General features: G+C 43.5%; 1 protein-coding gene across 1 annotated transcript; it reads left to right on the top strand.

Moving 5' to 3' along the window:
- Positions 1-256: 256 nt before the first annotated feature.
- On the top strand, positions 257-19,447 carry LOC141207911 (uncharacterized). The gene is made up of 7 exons (XM_073664474.1): positions 257-341; positions 12,384-12,533; positions 12,663-12,842; positions 12,926-13,049; positions 13,134-13,231; positions 13,430-13,520; positions 16,628-19,447. The coding sequence occupies exons 2-7, from the start codon at positions 12,456-12,458 to the stop codon at positions 17,902-17,904; spliced, it is 1,848 nt and encodes a 615-aa protein (XP_073520575.1). The 5' UTR covers positions 257-341; positions 12,384-12,455; the 3' UTR covers positions 17,905-19,447.
- Positions 19,448-25,049: the final 5,602 nt, after the last annotated feature.

The following is a 25,049-nucleotide window of genomic DNA, read 5'->3' as shown; positions in this document are numbered from 1 at the left end:
CACCTCGTACACACACGGCTCCGCTCCGTACACCTCGTACACACACGGCTCTGCTCCGTACACCTCGTACGCGCGGCTCCGCTCCGTACACCTCGTACACACGCGGCTCTGCTCCATACGCCTCGTACACACACGGCTCTGCTACATCCACACTGTAAACCCCTCCTGACCCCACACATAAACTTCAGCTCATCCAGCACCATGACAACCAGCACAGCAGAGTCCTGCATCCACTGAGGCCCCTGATCATGTGACCCCTGACTCCTCCCCTCCTGTGACCTCATCACAGCTCCTGTGCGCACAGAGCAGCCATATATGTGGTGGCGGCTCTGCAGGTGGAGGTATGTGGAGACCCCATTACTGGGGCAGGGGGCATTAACCCCTTCAGCACCGAGACTCTTTTGGGGTCTTGTGTTGCCCCTTTATAAGAATCATAAGGTTTTTGTTCTGTTTCCTGTAATAGATACATACGACCCAACTATGGAGACAGGAAGGGAGGAAACGTATTGTTCTCATAGTACAGGACCCCTTTACTGCTCCCACAGTGTAATGCCCCCATTATGCCCCTTATGCAGGATGTATGATGCCCCCCACACAGTGTAATGCCCCCATTATGCCCCTTATGCAGGATGTATGATGCCCCCACACAGTGTAATGCCCCCATTATGCCCCTTATGCAGGATGTATGATGCCCCACACAGTGTAATGCCCCCATTATGCCCCTTATGCAGGATGTATGATGCCCCCCACACAGTGTAATGCCCCCATTATGTCCCTTATGCAGGATGTATGATGCCCCCACACAGTGTAATGCCCCCATTATGCCCCTTATGAAGGATGTATGATGCCCCCACACAGTGTACTGCCCCCATTATGCCCCTTATGCAGGTTGTATGATGCCCCCATTATGCCCCTTATGCAGGATGTATGATGCCCCCACACAGTGTAATGCCCCCATTATGCCCCTTATGCAGTATGTATGATGCCCCACACAGTGTAATGCACCTTCTGCAGGATGTATGATGCCCCCCACAGTGTAACGCCCCTTATGCAGGATGTATGATGCCCCCACACAGTGTAATGCCCCCATTATGCCCCTTATGCAGGATGTATGATGCCCCCACACAGTGTAATGCCCCCATTATGCCCCTTATGAAGGATGTATGATGCCCCCACACAGTGTAATGCCCCCATTATGCCCCTTATGCAGGATGTATGATGCCCCCACACAGTGTAATGCCCCCATTATGCCCCTTATGAAGGATGTACGATGCCCCCACACAGTGTACTGCCCCCATTATGCCCCTTATGCAGGTTGTATGATGCCCCCATTATGCCCCTTATGCAGGATGTATGATGCCCCCCACAGTGTAATGCCCCTTATGCGGGATGTATGATGACCCCCACAGTGTAATGCCCCCATTATGCCCCTTATGCAGGATGTATGATGCCCCACACAGTGTACTGCCCCCATTATGCCCCTTATGCAGTATGTATGATGCCCCCACACAATGTAATGCCCCTTATGCAGTATGTATGATGCCCCCACACAATGTAATGCCCCTTATGCAGTATGTATGATGCCCCCACACAATGTAATGCCCTCATTATGCCCCTTATGCAGTACGTATGATGCCCCCCACACAGTGTAATGCCCCCATTATGCCCCTTATGCCGTATGTATGATGCCCCCACACAGTGTAAGCCCCCATTATGCCCCTTATGCAGGATGTATGATGCCCCCACACAGTGTAATGCCCCCATTATGCCACTTATGCAGGATGTATGATGCCCCCCACACAGTGTAATGCCCCCATTATGCCCCTTATGCAGTATGTATGATGCCCCCACACCGTGTAATGCCCCCATTATGCCCCTTATGCAGTATGTATGATGCCCCCACACAGTATAATGTTCTCACAGTACCACCTGAGGTCCTGCAGTTGGAATAATCCCTCTGGAGTTGGTTTTCCCTTTGCCTGCTCCCCTCCATGTATACCCTCGAGCATGTATACATGCATGTAGGGGAGCAGGCCTTACTAGATATCGAGGCTTTGTACAGTAATATACCGCATGAGGATGGTATCAGAGGAATAAGCCATTTCTTGAAATCGAGATCAATAGAATATAGCAGACATAATGACTTCATGGAGGATCTTCTAAAATTCACTCTTACTCATAACTTATTTATTTTTGACAGGAAGTACAGCCACCAGCTCAGGGGTACTGCGATGGGGAGCCCTTGTGCCCCCTCGTATGCTAACCTATTCCTTGGCTGGTGGGAGGAATCCACAATATTCAGGGATGAACATAAGTGGTGGCAGCCATATATTGGGGTATGGTATAGATATATTGACTACATTTTAATCATCTGGTCAGGGACGAGTGAACAATCTTTTGAATTTGTCAAGGAACTCAGTATCTATAGAGTCGGCTTGAGATTTACATCGGAGTTTAATTATAACCAGTTGACTTTCCTGGATGTACTAATCTAGATAGAACGGGATGGGACACTAGGAACACTCATCTACCATAAACCTACAAGCACTAATAAACTATTGAAGTGGAATAGCCACCACCCCATCCCCATAAAAAGAGGAATACCCAAGGGTCAATTTTTATGGTTGAGAAGGTACTGCCATAATGTCACAGATTTTAATATACAGGCAATAGACCTGAACACCAGATTAAGGGATTATAGGGTACTCATGGTACATTTTGGATTCCACATCATCGTTTGCAGAAAAATGGAGAGACAGACACTCCTCCATACCTAACCAAGAGACCAAGAAAAAGATGGGATAACACGAGTAAGAAAAATTTATGACAGAGTGACCGTATCTTTAATATCTTCAGAAAACACTGGGACATACTTGTGGCCGACCCGGCTCTGAGGGTGCTGTGGGATCTACTCCCACAATAACTTTCAGAAAGAGTTGGTCAATTAGGGACCATTTAGTGCATAGTTTCTACAAAAAACCTGCACCCAAGGGGACTTGGCTAGATAGAAGAATCTGCGGTTTCTTTAGATGTGGAGAATGTTGTACATGTAATTGGATGAGACCATGTAAATCTTTCTTGAGTTCCTCCACGAGTAAAAACTTTTTTTCAGAGGGATTATTCCAACTGTAAAACCTCAGGACTTGTATATATGGCCACATGCACCTGCCCCCTAGATTATGTAGGAAACATGTAAGCAAATAAGAAGAAAGTATAGCACTCACCGGTCCGTAAAACGTACTCCTTTATTGTATCACTAGACAGCGGTACACTATTCCTGGACCAATTTTCTGCCCCGTACAAAGGTGCCGGTTCTTGTTTTCCTTTTTGTGTTTGGACAGATTATGTAGGCAAGACCAAGAGGGAGTCTAGGAGGAGGGTGGGGGGCATTTGGGTGATATATGCCATGGTCGGGACACCCCATTAGCGAGACACATGAACAGTGTACATCGAGGTGAAACCAGAGACATCTCCTTTTGTATCATTGAGGTGGTTAAACCCAATGTGATAGGAGGTGATCACAATAAATGTATCCTCAAAAAGGAAAGTGAGTGGATTTCCAGACTGGATTCACGAGCCCCTAAGGGACTGAATGAGCTAATTTCCTGTGCTTGTTTTGTGTGAATACAGCCCCATTCTGGATTACATTTTTGGATTGTATACTCTACCCATTGCTACTCCGTTCCCAGTGAATGGGGTTCACATACTGTTGTACTTCATCGAGATATCTGAGCTTCTATATCAGAATTATTTCTTATCAGTTATATCCCACATATACTATTTAGTAACTAACAATTGTGATGATCCTTCTGTATCTCTATGCAATAGGGGTCAAATTTGATCATTTCGGAATATACTATGGGCCATCATCCCATATTTTATGTAGTGATAAAGTAGATCTACATGCGTATTGCATAATGGGAGGATGTGCAATACTTGTTTTTAGTCTCCCATGATGCTGATCTCAGAGATAGGATTTTTCTATGTTGGTGGTATGCAATCCAATACTATATGCGTGGAACACATGCTTCCGGACATGCGTATTCGCAGATAGGAAACCGTGATGCACTCCGGCATGGAACGCACATGTCTGGGCACATTTGAGCTTTCTTCCGGCCTGTTGTTTTCTGCTGAATTGTGGGGAATACTTGAGAATTTATTTTTGTTCCATCTGTCTTTAGTTGATCCCACTGATGCATCAGATAAGTCCTCAGAGAATTATAATTAGAGGAACCCATGGACACATTAGGATTTGTGAAGCTGACCTCCGCTCTCCTCTATTTCCTTTGAATTTATTGTGTGACCTGTATTTCAGAACAGTAGCTCTTGGTTTGTTTCATTTCCATGTGTAAATTGAATTTGACTCATAATCTTTGATATCTCTTTCAAACTTAGTTTTTTTGATGTCTGAGATCCATCCTCCAGACTTTGTAAATTCTTTTGCATATTTTGTTTGAGTTTTGTATCCAAAAAGGCTTCTACACTGGGCGGAAAACTTTCACCTAGTTTTTTTTCAAGAAACAAATATCAAACGCAATGTGACTTGATTATCCTTTATAAATTTATCTTTATTAAGTTTTGAAAAGGAAATACAAATACAAACACCGGGTACTAGTTGTGCAACAAGTAGTAGGTCAAACATGACCCCATAACCATAACAATAACCAGTATTTCCAAAACATTTGAAAATGAAATAAGTAAACACAATCCAAAGTAGAGTCGCTGGTAGAACATTGGTTCAATGTGTTTTAGGATAGACCAGCGTGGTGACTCAGACTTAAACATTAAGTCATTACATATTCATGTGGATTAACAAATAAGGGCTATAAAAGCAAAAATGAGTAGTTAAAACCAAAAACTCAAATACACACAGACAAAGGGAAGTAGGGGAAGGGATGTATGGGTAAGAGGGTTAGGGTAAGGTCAGAGAGGCTCCTGAAGTATAGACTTAGCTTTCCCCTATGAGGTCAAGGTAATCAGCGGAAGATTTAAACTCCAGTAGAACCATGTTTTATAAAATTGATCATGGAGGTGAGTTCGTACGTTAGCATAATCTCATTTATTTTGGAGAACCATAGTGAGATTGTCGGGATAGTGTTACTTTTCCATAGCGAGGGAATACATGCTCTAGCAGACGTGATGAAGTGTCCCCTGGTACTACATTCCATGAGGGTTACTAGTCCTGCTCTTTTTTTTCTGGCCAATTGTTGGGTATTATAGCAGCACTGTCTGCCCCTTTTAACAGATTGTATAAATCTAAAAGGTTATCCCTGTGCCAGTTTTCTTTATATTTGGAATTGTGCATTTATGAATTTTAATACCATTTTGTACTTCAATAGACCTATACCTTTACTACCCTTGGCTGGTTACTCGTTAGGGTGTCTGTTCAGTCCTGAGCACACTGTATTTTAATGCACTTTACATGACTTTTTATACTTAAAATATGTATTTTAAGATATGTAAGATTTTTTTCTAATTACATCTAAAAAAAAACCCATTTGTCTCCTGCTTTCATATGTCTTTTGGAGTGATGTTGTTGTTGTGGCACACTCTTGCTTATGGGTGTTGATGTACCTCCAACCATTGTGTACCTGGGTTCTCTGTTACTAAAAGGTCCAGAAAATATGTAGTAGGTCACTCTCTTCCTCCCCACATCTCCAACACATGGGACTAGCATCTGGGAATATAGAGTGTAGGCGAGTTGGGACCCTATACCACCGAGAAAGCAGTTTATAGCTGGCCTCCTGAAATCGCGAGCTGATTGATGATTTGTGTGTCAAGGTGAAGATTCGCTTCCACTGATCCCTCGTTAAAGTGCAACCCAGATCTCTCTCCCATTGAGATTGGAAGCGGATTTTAGACTGGTCCAGGGGTTCAATCAGTAGGGAGTACGAGAGTGACAAAGTGAGTCTTAATGGGCTGGTATTTGGTGACTTGGTTATCCTCTAAGGGTTTTTTTAAATGTGGACATACATCCTGTAAAGCATGCAACTATGTTAATACAACCAACACATTTGAAGAAAACCTAACTGGACTGCAATTTGCAATACACAATTTCCTTAGTTCTACCACTATAGCGGTCATCTATTTAATAGAGTGTATAGAGAGTTAATTACAATATGTGGGATGCACGTCAGATCCGCTAAAAAAATGTATTAGAAGACATTTATCTGATGCAATCAATCCCACAGCATTAAACCTGTCTGTGGTTTCAAGACACTTTTCACAAAAACATAAAGGGGATATCAGATCCTTCAGATATTAGGAATAGAAAAGTCTTATAAACCATTAAGAGGTGGAGATATAAAAAGAAAAATCTTAAATAGAGTCATACTGGATATTTAAATTACACACTAGAGCCCCACAGGGAATGAACATCAGACAGGATTAATATTACAGTACAATTAATTGTATTTGTTTTTGATTTCCAGTGATTTTATTGAATGTCTCATGCATGAGTTGTATTTGTGTATTCTCTTTTTCTTCCATACAATACAGGGTTAAATTGTCTGAGAAGTACTCAGTAATCAATGGACACCCAGGAAAGGGAAGGATATAAAAGTATCACAGAGACTCATATGTTGTAAATCAGGAATAAGCATTGGTTTGGTATGTGGGCACTTGGTGGTATGCCATGACAACAGTTTTTATGAATTCACAATAAATGTGAGGTTTTAACAATATAGACAATGCTGGAGAATCCATCTCTCCTCCTTTCTCTACTTGAACCTTGAAATGTCCCTGACCAGGGCGGCTCCATGCGGTGATCTTCAGACAAGGTGCATTGAATAAACAGTGAGCTGACCTCCCTCTCCATTTTCCCATTATATGCATGTTGTCCCTATAGTGATGAATATTTATTTTTGCTAGAACTGTGATATTTTCACTTTAAAACTTTTTTAAACAACACTCATTTGTGTGATCATACAACACAGAAGTCTCTGATTTCTCAGGTGATGCACTGTACTACTGTAGTACCGTGTATTATCACTACCTGTGCAATAGTAACGTCCCCATACACATGAGATAAGTGTTGGCTGAGTGGTCATTTGGCAGACGGCTATCTCTCCAGACTCCCCCCAAACACACAAATATTCCAGATTTCCTGTGGTTTTTATGACTGACTGCAACTGTAGGGAGGCCCCCAAATACATTATATAGTCAACCAAAACCCCAAAAATCAGTGCTTCCACGCAACTTTAGTCTAATGTTTATCGGGACGTTAAAAGGTAACTTATGGAACGCTGTCTCTGGCCCGACCTAATAGACTTTCGTACATTGCAGGCCCAGACACTATTATTAGGCATTTCACTTTTGTTGGAACTAGGCAGCCCCATACTATTGAGTACTTGGGGGAGGAGGAGGGACATTCAGCTGAACTCTGTCACACCTTCTTAAGGCCCCGTCACACTTAGCGACGCTGCAACGATCCCGACAAACGCTGCAACGATCCCGACAACGATACGACCTGTCAGGGATCGTTGCTGCGTCGCTATGTGGTCGCTGGTGAGCTGTCAAACAGGCAGGCTCACCAACGATCAGGGGAGCAGCGACATCGTGGAAAGAATCGTTCCACGATGTCCTGCTCCTGGTTACGAGCCTGCTGAAGCAGGAGCAGGCTGGTAACTATGGTAAACATCGGGTTACTAGAGGCACACGCGCTCCTAGTAACCCTTTGTTTATCATGGTTACCACTCTGCTACAGTGAGCGAGAGGTTACCGCTCACTTTAGCAGGCTCGTAACCATGATAAACATCGGGTTACTAGGTGCGCGTGTGCCCCTAGTAACCCGATGTTTACCATAGTTACCAGCCTGATCACTGCTCCAGCTGGTCACACACAGCGGTGTGTGCTGACCAACGGGAGAGCAACGACCAAAAAATGGTCCAGGACATTTTGCAGCGATCAGCGACCTCACAGCAGGGTCCTGATCGTTGCAAAGTGTCACACATAGCGACATCGCTGTTGAGGTCGCTGTTGCGTCACCAAAACCGTGACACAGCAGCGATCTCGCTAGCGATCTCGCTATGTGAGATGGGGTCTTTAGATGCCATGTTTGCTTTTTGCAGGAGCAAGTGGTTAAACTGCCAGGGATTTTATTGCAGCCACACCTGTGTCATCCTTGTGGTGTACATCTATGTTCTGGTGCCCAAAATAGTTCATATAAAACCAAAAACAAATGTTTAACTTGTTAAAAAAAGGACAAAATGTGTCTTCTGATTTGTGCATGTTTTTTCTTTTTACAAGAATTGTTGGGGCCAATTTTCTTTTGAAACATTTTAATATCTGCTTTTTTCTGGGTGTTTTCTTGTAATATAGGAAAGCCTAAGGCCAGAAATAAACCCCATAATACACTGTACATGGAGACTTTAGTATCAAATCATTTCTGTCTGCAGTGTTTGTGCAAACAAAACAGCTTTTATAAAATCCTCAAACTTCTGTGTGTGAATCAGACATGAGATCTAAAGTGATAGAAGATTACAGTCCGGGGAAGACGGGAAACATTCATATAGACGGCCGGTGGTGATGTAGTAAGTGACGGACTGTGGCCAAATATAATTTTAGAGCCGTAGTAGAAGATGTTGCCTCATCATGAAGTAGTTGTTTCTCATGTCACGTGAAATAAATATCTCCTGCAGAATTGCTAATGCCGATTCCAGTATAAGATAATAACCGCTGCACTACCGGACAGAGGTGCTCGAGTTGGGTCCAAATCTGTACTGTAACTGAGAATAACCTCGGCACTCAATGGCTCTTATAGAATTTTTTTTTTTTAAATGCAGTCCAAAAACAAAAGTAAACGTTTCGGTTGATCTGACCGTCATCAGTAACTGTTGGAAATAGCACAAAGAACAAAACAATAAATAAAAGCATAATAATAAAATAAAAAAGCATATACAAATGGATCATAGCGAAATAACATGATAATATCTCTTGTTTAACCTGAACAATAAACATGCTGTCAAATAGTGTATAATATTTTGTCAAACCCCATTAATGCGGATACATCATAGTGACGCGCCCCCTGGGCCTGTGTTGTGGATGCACATGTGCGGGAGTACCCGGAGCCGGATCGCTGGGGGTTGTAGTCTCCGTGTGGCGGTGACCCGGTCCGTGCCCAGAGTGGTCAAACCAGTGGCAATCTTATTAGTATGATAATTTTCCGACTACGCCACCCGTGGATTGCGGTCAGTGGGGACCGCTGCTGCAAGGCAGACCGCTGAGGCCGGTGTTATATGTGTAGCTAAGAATGGGATGACTCCCCACGGGAGGAGTACAGCCTCAGGGCAGTTAGTGTGGATGATGGGAGTGATGGTGCACGAGCGCAGCAGGAATAACTCAGAGTCCATGCAGTGCAGTTCAGGGTCTTTACTGGTGTTATAAAGCAGACCCTCCCAGGAGTACTGGTTAGCAGTAGGGGCCTGGTCAGTCTGTGAGCAAGCAGGATCTCCCCTGGCCAGGTGGAGTTGTAGGCCTCCCCGTCTATCTGCACTTTCCTGGCTACCTTGCTGTATGCGGGTAGAAGTAGCCCACGTCCCTGAGTATACCGTGTGGTGCTCACCCGTATGGCTGGTGACTTGGGGCCTCCTGTTAGCCTCCGCTCCACGATGGCGGTGCTGGTCCCTTGCTTGTGACCGTGCCTCCGGATTTCTATGGCCAGAGGACCTAAAATCCCCTGCCGGTTGGATTCTGCTGCTGGACCTGGATGTCCCCACAGCCTCGGACTCCGTGTCCGGTCTTAGTGTCTTCATCCAGGGCGAGCTATCTGGCTTCCAGCCCCTGGCACTCACTCCTGCTCCTACAGAGCTCCTAGTTCTCACTTTCCCTCTCCAGGCTCTGACTCCCAGACTCTGACTCTCCTAATCCTGCCCCAGACCCAGTTTATAAGGGCAGATTCCTCCCCTCCCAGGTCTGGGCGGGCGGTGTTGCATGCTTAGGGCTCCTGACCAGATAAACCTCCCACTTGCTCTCAGACATAATATTTCTATTACTGTGGCGCCCAGACCCCTGGGGTGCTACAATAGTATAGAGCAAGTATATATACAAATTGAAGAGAGGTGACATCTACTAGACTGCTGGATGGTATTCAAAAGTAGGAATTCAAAAGTGTGGAGATCTGGTGACACTGGTTGCTTGGGTCTGCAGAAAAGAGCAGAGAGTGGCAGACTCAGAGTTAACAGCTGAGAGGGACTGTGGAGGCAGAGATACACAGAATAGAGCTTGACGTAGCATACCTGTGACCCCTAGTTCCTGGTTATAAAGTGGTGCTGCACGTAGTGGCTTAGAGTAACGCGGTGTCTACCTCTAGTTCCTGGTGCTGTGCGCATTTTCAGGGGCAGGATGGTATCTAAAAGCGGGGGGCGGGAATAGTGAGGGCGGCTGTCCAATCACAGCCAATTCCGCAGGGCTGTGTAGTGTGAACTCCGGAAGTGTACGTGTGACGTCACCGGAAGTGAAGCTCTGCTCCCAGGAAGCTCTGCTTTCCACAGGCCGGTGTAAATGCATTCCAGTGAGCCGGAAGTTTGAGTGCCAGGGAGAGAGAAAGTGCGTTCCACCAGTATAGAGCATAAGACCCCATGGGCATGAGCCAAAGCCTTTGATGGAGTAAAGAAGGATCCAGTAGAGGGGACAAGAGTGTGCCAGAGAGGAATAATCTGCAATAAAGGAGACAATATACGAGTAGGATATGGAGATCAAAACTTGTATATTATTGACCTATTCAAATTGAAGACCACATTTCCAAACGTAAGATACATTTCAACAAAAGGTCACGTAAGATCCCTGGGTGACAAGTTTCTCTATACCAATTGTTCAATGAGAACCAAACTCCAAACATAAAAAAAACCTTATATAAAGGCCAGTAGGTCATACTCCCTATAAAGGCCTTTCGGCGAAGGGCACCACGGTGGGCAACAATGTGGCCCCCCATATGCAAATTGCTACATGTCAGCCTTCGAGAGTCAGGTGGTCTACTCTAATCCACTTTTTCAAGAACATTCCATTCTCTGGAAACGTTTCATAGACGACATCTTTTGCATATGGTGGGGGTCCCTTGGAATCCTTAGAGGTTTTTCTCCACACTGAACTCCACATGGCCAGATTTGAGCTTCACCATGACATATGATTCAAGCCATGTTAGTTTCCTTGATACCATGGTGTTAAAGGATACACAGGGTCACCTAACAACTGACCTCTATTCCAAGCCTATGGCCTATTACACTTTTCTAGCAATCATCCAAAGTCAATGAAGAAATCTATACCTACATCACAATTTCAGAGGGTCAAACAGATAGTGTCCAGTGACACTATCCGCAATCAGATGTTACAAGAAATGACGACCGAATTCACTGAATGAGGCTATCCACCTAGCTTCTTGCATCCCCAGGCGTCGAATTCCAGAACTCATCGTCCAAACACTAAGGACAGAATCCCCTTTGTTCACACGTTCCACCCCTTCGCCTACATCTTACATAAAACCATTAGGAAACACAGGATCATCTTACAAACTGGCTATCCCACGATCCCTGCGTTCCAACAACCCTTCCGTGTTTTAAGAGAGCAACCAATATTAGAGACTCTCTGGTACGTGCTGATTTGGGCACAGCGCACCAAGGTCCAAAACAACGGTTCTTGCAGAATCCCAAATGGGCATATTCCCATGTCTCCAATGTCGTCAATGCAACAATGTCCTCAGGGGTAGCATTGTTCACCACCCACAAACTGGCAAGCTATACAACATCAAGGGGTACTTTACATGTGACAGGTCATATGTGGTATATCTTATTAAATGCCCATGCAGCCGAATCTATGTGGGGGAGACGACACAGCCCATAAGGGATAGGATTTCAAAGCACAAGTCCACAATTCGGTGCAAAAACATAATGTTACCCATTCCCCAACACTTTATCACGGCAGGACATAGTATTTCTCAAGTCAAATACCAGGTATTGGAAAAAGTTTTGACACCACGTCGGGGGGGCGACCGAGTGAGCCTTCTCAAACGTATAGAAACCTACTGGATTCATGAATTACTGTCCTTAGAGCCGAAAGGCCTTAATAGGGACTGCATTAAAAAAAAATTTCTATAAGAACCACTGAGTGCCGAGGTTATTCTAAATGTCAATTCCAGTGTCAGAAAATTAGACGAGAATTAACGTTATGGAAGGTGAGTCTATGATAAATATATTCAGCTGCAGACTCTGAGGAAGAAATGGCTTGTTGCATGTGTCCTTAACTATTAAATTTTTATTACTAGATGTAAAGAAAAAAACTAAATACTGTAAAATAATAAATCTTATATGTTTCCCCTCATTATCTCCAATAGTTGTATTATTACCCAGGATTTTTATGATGTTCTATCAACTTATCTTTTTCTCATTCAGGTCTCTACAATATCTGATCCTCTTAGTGAATATCTTCTATATCAGAGAATTTTCCTGATTTACCCATCAAAGATGGATATGGACAGAGACAAGATGGCTGAGAGGATATTACACCTCACCCTAGAGATCCTCTTCCGGCTTACTGGAGAGGTGAGAGATTCTGATGACGTCACATTACATCATTCTTATCTATGGGAATAACAGATGGACAGAACTGGAGAGGTGAGGACTCTGGAAATGTCTGTAGTTAGATTTATTAATGTGTCTCTCCATAACCAGGATTACACAGTAGTGAAGAAGACCTCTAGTGAGCGCTGTCAGGACCCTGTGTCTGAGGGATGGGGAAGACCCCTGAGCCGAATCACGGGGCCTCCACCTCACCCCCTGATACATGAGGACATCAATGACCAGAAGATCCTAGAACTCACCTACAAGATGATTGAACTGCTGACTGGAGAGGTGACACTGCTGGGAATGCTGGGACATTATACAGTAACGCTATGAAGGGATCGGGGAGATGACTGTATCATTGTATGTGTCAGGTTCCTATAAGATGTCAGGATGTCGCCGTCTATTTTTCCATGGAGGAGTGGGAGTATTTAGAAGGACGCAAAGATCTGTACAAGGATGTCATGATGGAGGTTCCCCAGCCCCTCACATCACCAGGTAATAGACAGGACTAAATACACACGGCCTATAATTATCTGTATGTAAAGAATGAATTTCAGTCCCTGTATGTGTTTCCTCCAGATCAATCCAGTAAGAGGACAACACCAGAGAGATGTCCCCGTCCTCTTTTTCCACAGGGCTGTAAACAAGAAGATCCCAATGTTCCTCAGGATCATCAGGTAGATGGAGAGAAGGTGTCATGAGATCTCCCCTATGATGTGTAGACGGCTGAAAAGGTCTTGTGCTCAGTCTTGTTTTATCCACCAGTATTATATGTTTTATACTTGTGTAATGAGAACGGTGGAGATGGCAGGATCAGAGCTGATCATAGATGTGACTTCTCAATCTGTCTGTGACTTTTACAATATTTGTTTCAGGGTGAAGATCTGACCCATAATAATACTACAGAGACATATGTGAGGGGTGATGAGCGGTGTAAAGAGGAGATTCCTATATATGACTACCCAGGTGAGTAGGAACCACTGAATACAGAGAAGTCACAGATTCTTCTGTCACCGGCTGTGGCTACTTTATCGGTGGTGTAGTCCGGCCGTATCACAATCGTGTGATCACCATTTTGCCTCTAGATCACAACATTCTCCTCCGTCTGAAAATGTTCAAATTACTTTGGGAAATTGTGAAAGCCCTTTTCTATAGAACTTACAACCTGGAGGATCCACCTACCGCCTGGGATTAGGAGACTCTGTCCATTACCTGCCCAGGTCTGTAAACTACAAAGCCAAATGACAGCGTACGTAGAATGTGCCGACAAGTGAGAAAATCACTTGAAGAAAAATATTATGGGTCTGTAAGAGAAAGCGGAGGGTGATGATGCTGTTGGCTTCCTAGAACCCTGATATCTTATTGGATGAATCTACCTTCTCTCCCTTCTGTGCTGCTGAATGTGCTCATATGGTCCCTACAAAACCAGGTCCAGTCTTTCTGGCCAAACTTTACTTTTATTATCGACAGCATTAAATGTGCAGTGAGGGCCAAGTGTGAATTTCTGTACAATAACACCAGAGTTTCCCTTTATCTTGACTGTTACATTTCTTTTCAAACCAACTAACTTCAAACAGGATTGTGATAAACTATACAGAAAACATTACTCCTGTGCCATGATATATCTCTAAGCTGTGCGTGGCTGATGGCTGTAATATACATTTATTCACGCCTGCAGGAGATGTGTTGGCTCCAGCCCTGGTTTCATGGATTCACTCCATGTCATAAATTCCATTATGTTTTCAATCCTAAGGAATTCAGATTACTGCACAATCTCTCCTGAAATGGGGGCACTAACACTTTTTCTACTCTTCTGGTCAGGACTCATAGTAGCTCCAATGGTCAACCATAAATGAGTGTGACTCCGGTTTAGTGTTGGATTTCTCCCCTCATGCATACGTTGTTGTTGGGGATGTTACATGTTTATATATTCTTTCTTTTTTTTACAAATTCCCTCTCTATGATAGTTTCATTGTGATGGGATCGGCCGGCCTCACTTATGTGACTCTGTAACTCCCTGGTTTTCTTTCAAAAATATCTCCATTGCCTCTTCCAAATGCCCGAAATCTAAATTTAAGACGCCTCAGCTCTGCAGTATTATAAAAAAGTTCACTTTAAATGTCTAATATTTCTTCTTGAAACTCATCTGACAGAAAATATTGGTTCTTATCATAGTTTAGATTCCCAAGAGCCACCGAGCCCCATACTCCAATTACTCCAGAGAGGTTTCACCTCTAGTTACTCATTTTTCTCTGATGAAGACTGTTCAGTTTGATCATTTCAGTAGATGTTTTATTGTCTATAGACACAGTTTTTGACTTCAGTAGTTAGTGCCCAAAATACTCTGATTTAACCCCTTCCTACTGCCAGTTTTCTGTTCCTAATCAGGGCCCATTTTCAAATCTGACGTGTGTCACTTTATGTGGTGATAACTTTGGAATTCTTCACAAAGGATAATAGGAAACAAATGGACCTTACAAATTATTTTCCAACTTCTTTTGAATCTGACAATCCCCTATATGCGGTTGTACACTACTGTCTGGGCACATCGTAGGTTAAGAAGGGAAGGAGCACCATTTAGCTATTAGGAATGCAGATTTTTCTGGAATAGTTCGCAGACACAATGTATTGGGGGCACTGTTCATGGTCACCTGAAAGCTCAAAACATGGCCACCACGAACAGGCTTGTCTTATCTACCCCGTTTACAGATTTCACAAATTACTTTGCTCATCACCCTTTAACCCCACTACATGGATCTGGACTTACACAGAGACCCCTAGGCTTGGGCCACTGTGTTACCTGCTGTTCTGTGGAGTGAGATGGGAAGAATAGTCAGGTAGCCGGGTCAGAACCAGGAGGGCAGAGAAAATACAAAATCAGAAGACACAAGAGTAGTCAGTAAACGGGCCGGGGTCACAACAGAAACAAATACACAAGCCGGGAGCTGAGCACAGAGGACTGAACCAGAGGAGAACAAGGCTGTATCTGGCAGCTTCCGGCAATATGCTTTGAGCTTTAGTAGGGTGTGGTGCTCTCCAAATGGCTGAAGCAGGGAGCAGATTACTCCAGCTGGACAGCACACACGCCCATACTGCCAGACTGGATAGTACTACTGGTCCCAGCAACCCTAATCTTAGTGGCTGCGCAGAGCCTGTGTCTCGCAGAGCTTCTTGTTCTGACGTCTCCTCCATCACCAGCGCCGCCTGCAGGATGAATAAGGCGGCGCCTGGTGACTGAAGCAGACGTCACACAATTCGAAGCAGGAGGAGAAGTAGACGTCCCAGACGAGATGGGACACACCTTTTTCAGAAGCCCTAATATGACAAAATGGCAGAAAACCAGAGCAGTAGAAATCCCCATAAAGTGCCTCAATTTTGGAAATTATAACCCTCAGTGAATTAATCAATAGAAGAAGTTACTATTTTGACTCCACAGTCACTTTCCAGAAATTACCACGCAATGCACGTTGGAGATTGAAAATTGCAAATGGGCTAGTTTATTACCCAACACATAGTGCCCAGATTGTGCTCCAGGAGACACACACCGTAAATTAAGTGGGTTCTTCTCATTATAGTAATGCCAAATACATGGATGCTAAATGTGATTTAGGCACATCAACTACTGCAAAGCTCAGAAGCGAGGGGGAGATCTGACTTTGGTAGAGCGGATATTGCTGGATTGGTTTATGGAAGGCATGTTGCTTTTCAAGAGCCTTTAAGCCACTAATAATGTGGAAACCTCTGTTTTTCCATTGACAGATGATGGACCTGAGTGGGGACTTGTTTTTTGTGGGATGAGTAGAAGTTTTTATTGGTATTATTTTCGCCTACATAACATCATTTGGTGGCTTTTTGTTCCATATTTGGGAGGCAGAATGAAAAAACAGTTGAACACCACGCTCTACTGGTCCATCCTATGAGGTTTTCTATAAGACAGTCATTGTCCTGGTGAATAAGTGAATTTTTTTTTATATAGCTTGCCTTTTTTACGTACCGTTTAAGTAGAAATGTTCAAAAATATAAAATTCAAGGATTTTTTATTAAGAAATAATAATTGGTTTTCTTCTTGGCAGATGACTGTACCAGGAGATCAGAGGGACAGCTGACACCTTCAATTTTCAAATCAGATAATTTTCAGATCCTACAGGATGCAATTGAAATGAATGACATTACTCCAGATATACCATCATTCCTTCACAGCAAAGATCTGTCATCTGATCATTTGAAATTGGTCCTGTCTTCTGATTCATTACTGACTACTAAGGAAAATCAAAGTCACAAAATAAGCATTAAAAAACAAACTGCTTCTAATGCAAAGAAGCCATTTTCACGTTCAGAATATAGAAATAGTTTTCCTCTCAAAAAGTCTTTTCTTAAACATCAAAAAATTCACACAGCAAAGAATAGATTTTCATGTTCCAAGTGTGGGAAATGTTTTAATCAGAAATCAGATCTTGTTAGGCACCAGAGAACTCACACAGGAGAGAAGCCTTTTTCCTGTTCAGAATGTGGGAAATGTTTTACAGAGAAATCAAATCTTATCGCACATCAGAGAACTCACACAGGAGAGAAGCCATTTTCCTGTTCAGAATGTGGAAAATGTTTTAACCAGAAATCATATCTTAATATACATCAGAGAACTCACACAGGGGAGAAGCCTTTTCCATGTTCAGAATGTGGAAAATGTTTTAACCAGAAATCATATCTTAATACACATCAGAGAACTCACACAGGGGAGAAGCCACTTTCCTGTTCAGAATGTGGGAAATATTTTACAGAGAAATCAAATCTTATCAAGCATCGGAGAACTCACACAGGAGAAAAGCCATTTTCCTGTTCAGAATGTGGGAAATGTTTTACAGAGAAATCAAATCTTATTGTACATCAGAGAACTCACACAGGACAGAAGCCATTTTCCTGTTCAGAATGTGAGAAATGTTTTACAGAGAAATCATCTCTTATCAAACATCACAAAACTCACACAGGGGAGAAGCATTTTTCATGTTCAGAATGTCGGAAATATTTTGCACAGAAATCAACTCTTATCAGACATCAGAGAACTCACACAGGGGAGAAGCTTTTTTCATGTTCAGAATGTAGGAAATATTTTACTGAGAAATCAACTCTTATCAGACATCAGAGAACTCACACAGGGGAGAAGCCTACTTCATGTTCAGAATGTGGGAAATGTTTTAACCAGAAATCGGATCTTGATAAGCACCAGAGAACTCACAAAGGGGAGAAGCCTTTTTCATGTTCAAAATGTGGGAAATGTTATAACCAGAAAGTGCATCTTGATAACCACCGCAGAATCCACACAGGTGAGAATGTGGCAACTACACCCAACTAGTCTCTGTACAGACTAGAATGGCCCTAGCTGCACAACTAAAAATGCCACCACACACCTAACTAATAAGCCGTTGAGGAGTTTCTCATACCTCCTGAGGAACCAAAGGGGAGGCTTCAACACACTCTCAACAAGGGGAAAGGAAAGTATGAAGAAAAATATGAAAACCCTGATTGAGAAACAAAAACACATATAGGGCAAAGAAGGCAAGCTAAGGAAAACCAAAAATAAAAAGAACAAGTATAATCTCCCAGAAACCTAACATTGTTAGAATGAAAAGGTACTGGGAGGGAAAGCAAACTGACCGGGAGGATCGTTTCACCTTTGTGGTGAAACGTATAAAATTCATCCTCACCAACTGTAAATGTAAAACCCGTCCATTTATGATGACCACGGACAAGATAAAGATTCCCAACTGACATCAAGACCATAAGATCCCAGGTACTTTCAGCTGCATCACAATGAACTTAATTATATGTAACAAATGTCCAACTGGGGGTCTGTATGTAGGGGAGACAGGGCAAAAACTTAAAACAAGGATGAATTCTCATCGCCACACAATAAAAGAATAGCTCTACTTGTGTCCACACATATTTACGGCCACAACTGCTTCTCCCTCTCCCATACTGATAGTTCTGCTTCACGTCACTTGTCTTATCTATTGCATTATTCCTGTGCCCTGTTGTGTATAAATATGTGACTCTTCAGATTTTGTGTTATACTATGTCTGATGAAGAGACCTGAGTAGTCTCGAAAGCTTACTGACTAATGGCTAACTGAAAAGATGGTATCCACCACTGAGGACTCTCAAATTTTAATATTTTTCTCTAAACAGCAATTTTAAGATCTCTCCACAGGTGTTCAATGGGATTTAGATCCGGATTCATTGCTGGTCAGAACTCTCCAGCACTTTGTTTCCATCTATTTTCTGGGTCATTGTCATGCTGGAAGCCCCCCAGCTTTCTGACACTAGGCACAACATTGTGCCCCAAAATCCTTTGCTAATCTTCAGATTTCATGATTCCTTGCACACAAAGTACCTGACCAGAGGCAGCAAAATAACCCCATAACATCTTTGAACCTCCACCATATTTGACTTGATATGTTATAAATTTATTGATTATGCTGCGCACCTTGGACAGAGGAACATCCGGATCTCTAAAGATGGACTTATAATCTTGAAATTATTGATATTCTTCAACAATTTTGGTTCTTGAGTCCTCAGACATTTCTCTCCTCCTTTTTCTGTTTTCTCCATGCTTAGTGTGCCACACATATGCACACAATGCAAAGATTGAATCAATTTCTCCCATTTTTATCTGGTTGTAGTTGTGATTTTCATATTGCCCACACCTGTTACTTGCCACAATTGCGTTTGAACAAGCTTCACATGCTTGAAACAAAGTTGTTTACCCACAATTTTGGCAAGGTGTCAACAATTTTGTCCGACCTATTTTGTGTGAAATTATGTTCAATTTGCCTTTTTTTTCTCTGTTTTCTTGTGTTGTTCCAATACATGCCAAGGAAATAAACGTGTATAACAAAACATGTAATTGCAATAATTTTCTTGGAGCAATGCTTCATTTTCTGGAACAATTCCAACAGTTTTGACCATGACTTGTTTTTGTTGCCTTTTTAATTTGTTGCAGCATATCATCCTCTTCATGTTCAGCTATATTAGGAAGCTTGTGGCAAAGTCCAATTAGCAGCTTTCCATTATTGCCATTTCCATGTACATTACCCATACAGATGTTACATCAGGGATGTAAAGCTCAAAACATGCAGAGGGCCAAAATGAAAAATTTGGACAAAGTTGTGTACCAACCAGTATACAGTATAATGGGCCCAACATAGTCCTCCATACAGAATAATGGGCCCCACATAGTCCTCCATACAGTATGATTAGCCCCACATAACTTTCCATACAGTACAATGAGCCCCACATAGCTTTCCATACCGTATAATGGGCCCCACAAAATCCTTCATGCAGAATAATGGCCCCACATAGGTGTAGTGGTTCTGGTGTCGTGGGTCAAATATAATCACCAAAAGTTGGACATGTGTGCTGTACATTGTTGAAGCTGCCCCCCATGTCGTCATTGAGCTTGAGGTCTTAAATTGGTTTTAATGAAAATACCCACCCCTCTACCTACTTTTCTTTCCTATCCGTTTGAATGTAGTGTAACCCTCTATGTTTGTCACCCAGTCATGGCTTTCATCCAGCCAGGTTTCTGTAATGCCCACCACATCGTTATCTGTGGCTGACCTAAGAGTCTGATTCATTCATTTTGTTTTCAAGATTTCTTGCATTTGCCTGCAGACATTTAATACTATTAGCACATTTATTACTGCTACTCGCCTTATTACTTTCCTTGAATGTCTCACTCTCTCTGTCTACTCTACCCCATTATTTGCATAGCTACCCTCCCTTCCCCCAAATACTAATTTGAAAGCTCCTCCATTCATCTGACCATTTTTTCCCCCAGCACATCTGCATGCACCCCATTGAGGTGCAGCCTGTCCCTATTGTAGAGCCTGTAGCCGACAGAGAAGTCAGCCCAGTTCTCCATGAACCCAAACCCTTTCTTCCTGAGAATTATCTTCTTAAGTTCCCGCTGACTTTCTAGTGACGTAGTGGAATCAGCAGTATTTCTGAAAACACCACCTGTACTTCAGCTTCTCTCCTAATTCCCTGTAATCATTTTTAAAGACCTTTCACCTCCCTATAACTTTGTCATTGGTACCAATGTGTACATGACTGCTTTGTTTTCCCCAGCCCCAGCCTATAATCTGTCTATCTGATCGCATGAAGATCCCCCTGTTAGGGGCACACAAAATGTGTGTGTTCTCGTCTTAGTTGTCTGATTGATGGGCTGTGGTCGGGGTTTCACCAGATCACAGCCCAGCATCAACTGCGCACTTTCCCTCTCTGCTTTAGTTGGGAAAGAGCAATAAAAAATGAATGAGTGACATCTCATTTGTTCTCAGCCCGATTTCTCAGCTCAAATCGGGCTGAGAACAAATTCGCAGCATTCTGCGATTTGCCATGTATCTCGGACGAGACTCGCCAATGCAAGTCAATCAAGTCAATGAGTGTGTGAAAAAAATCGCACAGCACTCGGACCATGCGAGTGCCCTCCGATTTTCACGCACCCGTCTCTTTAAAAGCCAGCAATTCATCAGCCGCATACAGTTACAATACATCGGTACCCGACAATTTAGAATAGAAAGAATAGCTATACACATAGAATAGATAGAAAGGTGTCAGTCATGTATATAATTAGTACAGTGACAGTGTTGGTTACTGTACTTGTCATTTATTGTTAAATTAAAGTATTTATTTAAAAAAATTGATGTGGGGTCCCCCGTAATTTTATAATCTAGCAGAGGTTAAGCAGACGGCTGGGGCAGATATTTGAAGCCTGGGAAGGGGGTAATACCCACAGAGCTTCCCAGGCTACTAATCTCAGCCCTCCAGCTGAATACTTAAGCCTTTACAGGCTATTAAAATGGGGGACCCCCAAAAAATGACATGGGGTCCCCCTATTTTAACAGCTAGCAAAGGCTATGCAGACAGTTGGGGACTAATATTAATAGCCTAGGAAGGGGCCATGAATATTGGCCCCCTCCGAGGCTAGAAACAGCAGCCCTCAGCCGCCCCAGAAGTGGCGCATCCATAGGATGCACCAATTCTGGCACTAAGCCTCCGCTCTGCCCACTGCCCTGTAGCGGTGGCAGTGGGGTAATAGGGTTGGGGTTGATGTCAGCTTATAAGGCCAGCTGACATCAAGCCCAGCTTAGTAATGGAGAGGCGTCTATAAGACGCCCCCATTACTAACACCATAGTGAAAGTGATATGTGAAATAACTACAAGAGCACCATGAATAAAATATTTTATTTGAAATAAACACAGAGACCTTTTATTGTTCTAAATTAAACCCTACTTACCATAATGCCCATTCCAGCTGAAGCCAATGTCCCCTGCAATGAAAGTTAAATAATAAAGCAACCTCATCCTTACCTAACTAGAAACACTAGCGATCTTAGGCCACGGTCACACTATCAGTATTTGGTCAGTATTCGGTCAGTATTTTTTCTCAGGAGTGGGAGCCAAAGCCAGGTGAGGAACAATCAGAGAAAAGGTATAATAGAAACACGTGCACCAATTCTGCATTTATCCCCCATTCCTGATAAAAAATACTGACCGAATACTGATAGTGGGACCGGGGCCTTAGAATAAAAAACTGCATTGTATTGACATCAGGGGTATAGATTTGAGTAACTAACTCAAAACCAATGAGGAATAAAAGTGCAGATTTTTTGGGGCACATGATACAATATATACAGTTGAAATCAGAAGTTTACATACACTATATAAAAAGACACATCTGCATGTTTTTCTCAATATCTGACATGAAATCAGAATAAACCTTTCCCGTTTTAGGTCAATTAGGATTATTTTTTATATTTGCCAAATGCCAGAATAATGAGAGAAAGAGAATGTATAAGGCATTTTTATAACTTACTGCAAAGTCAAAAGTTTACATACATTTCATTAGTATTTGGTACCACTGCCCTTAAACTGAATGACTTGGGTCAAACATTTGGTATATACTTCCACAAGCTTCTCACAATAGTTGGTCGGAATTTGACCCCATTCCTCCTAACAAAACTGGTGTGACTGATCCAGGTTTGTAGGTCGCCTTGCTCACCCCTGCCTTTTCAGCTTTGCCCATAAATTTTAAATAGGATTGAGATCAGGGCTTTGTGATGACCACTCCAAAACATTGACTTTGTTATCCTTAAGCCACTTTGTTACCATTTTGGCAGTATGCTTCGGGTTATTGTCCATTTGGAAGACCCATTTCCGTCCAAGCTTTAACTTCCTGGCTGATGTCTTGAGATGTTGCTTCAGTATTGCCACAATCTTCTTTGCTAATGATGCCATCTATTTTGTGAAGTGCACCAGTCCCTACTGCAGCAAAACCCCACAACATGATGCTGCCCCCCTATGTTTCACAGTTGGGATAGTGTTCTTTGGCTTCCAAGCTTCTCCCTTTTTCCTCCCAATGTAACAATAGTCATTATGCCCAAAAGGTTGAACTTTAGTTTCATCAGACCACAGGACGTCTCCAAAAATTAAGGTCTTTATTCCTGTGTGCATTTGCAAACATTAATCTGGCTTTTTTATGTTTCTTTTGGAGTAATGGCTTCTTCCTGGCAGAGTGGCCTTTCAGCCCATGTTGATATAGTACTCGTTTCACTGTGGATATTGACACAATCTTACCAGCTTCTGCCATCATCTTCACAAGGTCTTTTGCTTTGGTCCTTGGGTTGATATGCACATGTTGGAATAAAGCAAGTTCATCTCTGGGACACAGAACCGTCTCCTTTCTGAGCAGTATGATGGCTGGACATTCCAATCTTGTTTGTACTTGCGTATAATTGTTTGTACAGATGAACGAGGCACCTTCAGGTATCTTGAAATTGTACCCAAGGATGAGCCAGACAAGTGTAAGTCCAGAATTCTCTTTCTGATATCTTGGCTGATTTCTTTAGACTTTCCCATGATGCTGCACAAAGAAGCAGTGTGTTTCAGATGTGCATTAAAATACATCCACAGGTGTGTCTCAGAAGCTTCCAAACACATGACATCATTGTTATGCACACGCCCGGACTGACTGGTGTGTGCATGTTTAGTGATCCCACTGGACCATGGACCGGAGAGTGCCTGGAGGGGCGTAACTAAGTATCTACCCGATCCGACCAAGGTCGCAGATGCGGCGGACAAGGCAGAGCAGAGTGAAACCGCAGATGCGGTGGACAAGGCAGAGCAGAGCGAAACCGCAGATGCGGTGGACAAGGCTGAGCAGAGCGAAACCGCAGATGCGGTGGACAAGGCTGAGCAGAGCGAAACCGCAGATGCGGTGGACAAGGCTGAGCAGAGCGAAACCGCAGATGCGGTGGACAAGGCTGAGCAGAGCGAAACCGCAGATGCGGTGGACAAGGCTGAGCAGAGCGAAACCGCAGATGCGGTGGACAAGGCTGAGCAGAGCGAAACCGCAGATGCGGTGGACAAGGCTGAGCAGAGCGAAACCGCAGATGCGGTGGACAAGGCTGAGCAGAGCGAAACCGCAGATGCGGTGGACAAGGCTGAGCAGAGCTAAACCGCAGATGCGATGGACAAGGCTGAGCAGAGCGAAACCGCAGATGCGGTGGACAAGGCTGAGCAGAGCGAAACTGCAGATGCGGTGGACAAGGCTGAGCAGAGCGAAACCGCAGATGCGGTGGACAAGGCTGAGCAAAGCGAAACCGCAGGCGCGGTGGACAAGGCTAAGCAGAGCGAAACCGCAAGTGCGGTAGACAAAGCAGAGCGGGCAGACACCGCCAGAGCGGTAAGTAAAGCAGAGCAGAGATAAACCGCCAAAGCGGTGAGGAAACGGACAAAGAGACAAAACAGATAACAGGTTAGGAGACAGTTCAGACAGGAACGGTACTGCAAGGAAATACAGGAACGAGCCTAGGTATAGCCAAAAGCTGGTTCAGACACTGCAGCAAAAGGGAGGAAACGGACATAGAAACAAAACAAGTAATAGGTTAAGAGACAGTTCAGACAGGAACTGTTACTGCTGCGAAATACAGGAACGAGCCTGGGTCTACGGCCCCCAGAGGCAGAAACGAACAGGCTAGGAGCGTGTTCAGACAGGCCTGGGAATACAGCCTCCAAGAAGGCGGACAGGCAGGGAAGAACAGGACCTGGCACATTCAGAGACAAGGAGCACACTGAATGTTAAAGTTGCTCAGGCACCAGCTTCCAGGTGAAGCTGGTTTAAATATCCAGTGACAGACAGCAATAGGCTGAGGACGCATTAGGGGTGTGCCCACAGCTGCTACAAGAAACAGGAAGTAACCGGGCCGCCGCCCTAAGCAGTCAGAACAGAGACAAACAGACAGCATGAATAGAAGCCAGGCTAGCAGATTGGACTGATGATCAAGTTTGCGATCTTGCATAGTGAGAGATGGTGCACCATGCAAACCCGCCACCAGGTATGTTACAATCATCATATAGGCAGTTCAGAATTGTTTAAAGGCATAGTAATCTTACTTTATGTAAACTTTTGACTTTGCAGTAAGTAATAAAAATGCCT

Source organism: Phyllobates terribilis, unplaced genomic scaffold, assembly GCF_046119375.1.
Source record: "Phyllobates terribilis strain yellow unplaced genomic scaffold, ASM4611937v1 Scaffold_167__1_contigs__length_4167997, whole genome shotgun sequence".
Classification (NCBI taxonomy): Eukaryota; Metazoa; Chordata; class Amphibia; order Anura; family Dendrobatidae; genus Phyllobates; species Phyllobates terribilis.
Note: the sequence above shows the minus strand (reverse complement) of the source record. Positions and strands in the feature narration are given on the sequence as shown.

Excerpts from the sequence above, each read along its gene's own strand:
- LOC141207911 (XM_073664474.1), top strand. The coding sequence starts at position 12,456 with ATGGATATGGACAGAGACAAGATGGCTGAGAGGATATTACACCTCACC. Across the intron at positions 13,050-13,133 it reads CCAGCCCCTCACATCACCAG|ATCAATCCAGTAAGAGGACA; the intron begins GTAATAGACAGG and ends TGTTTCCTCCAG. Across the intron at positions 13,232-13,429 it reads ATGTTCCTCAGGATCATCAG|GGTGAAGATCTGACCCATAA; the intron begins GTAGATGGAGAG and ends TATTTGTTTCAG.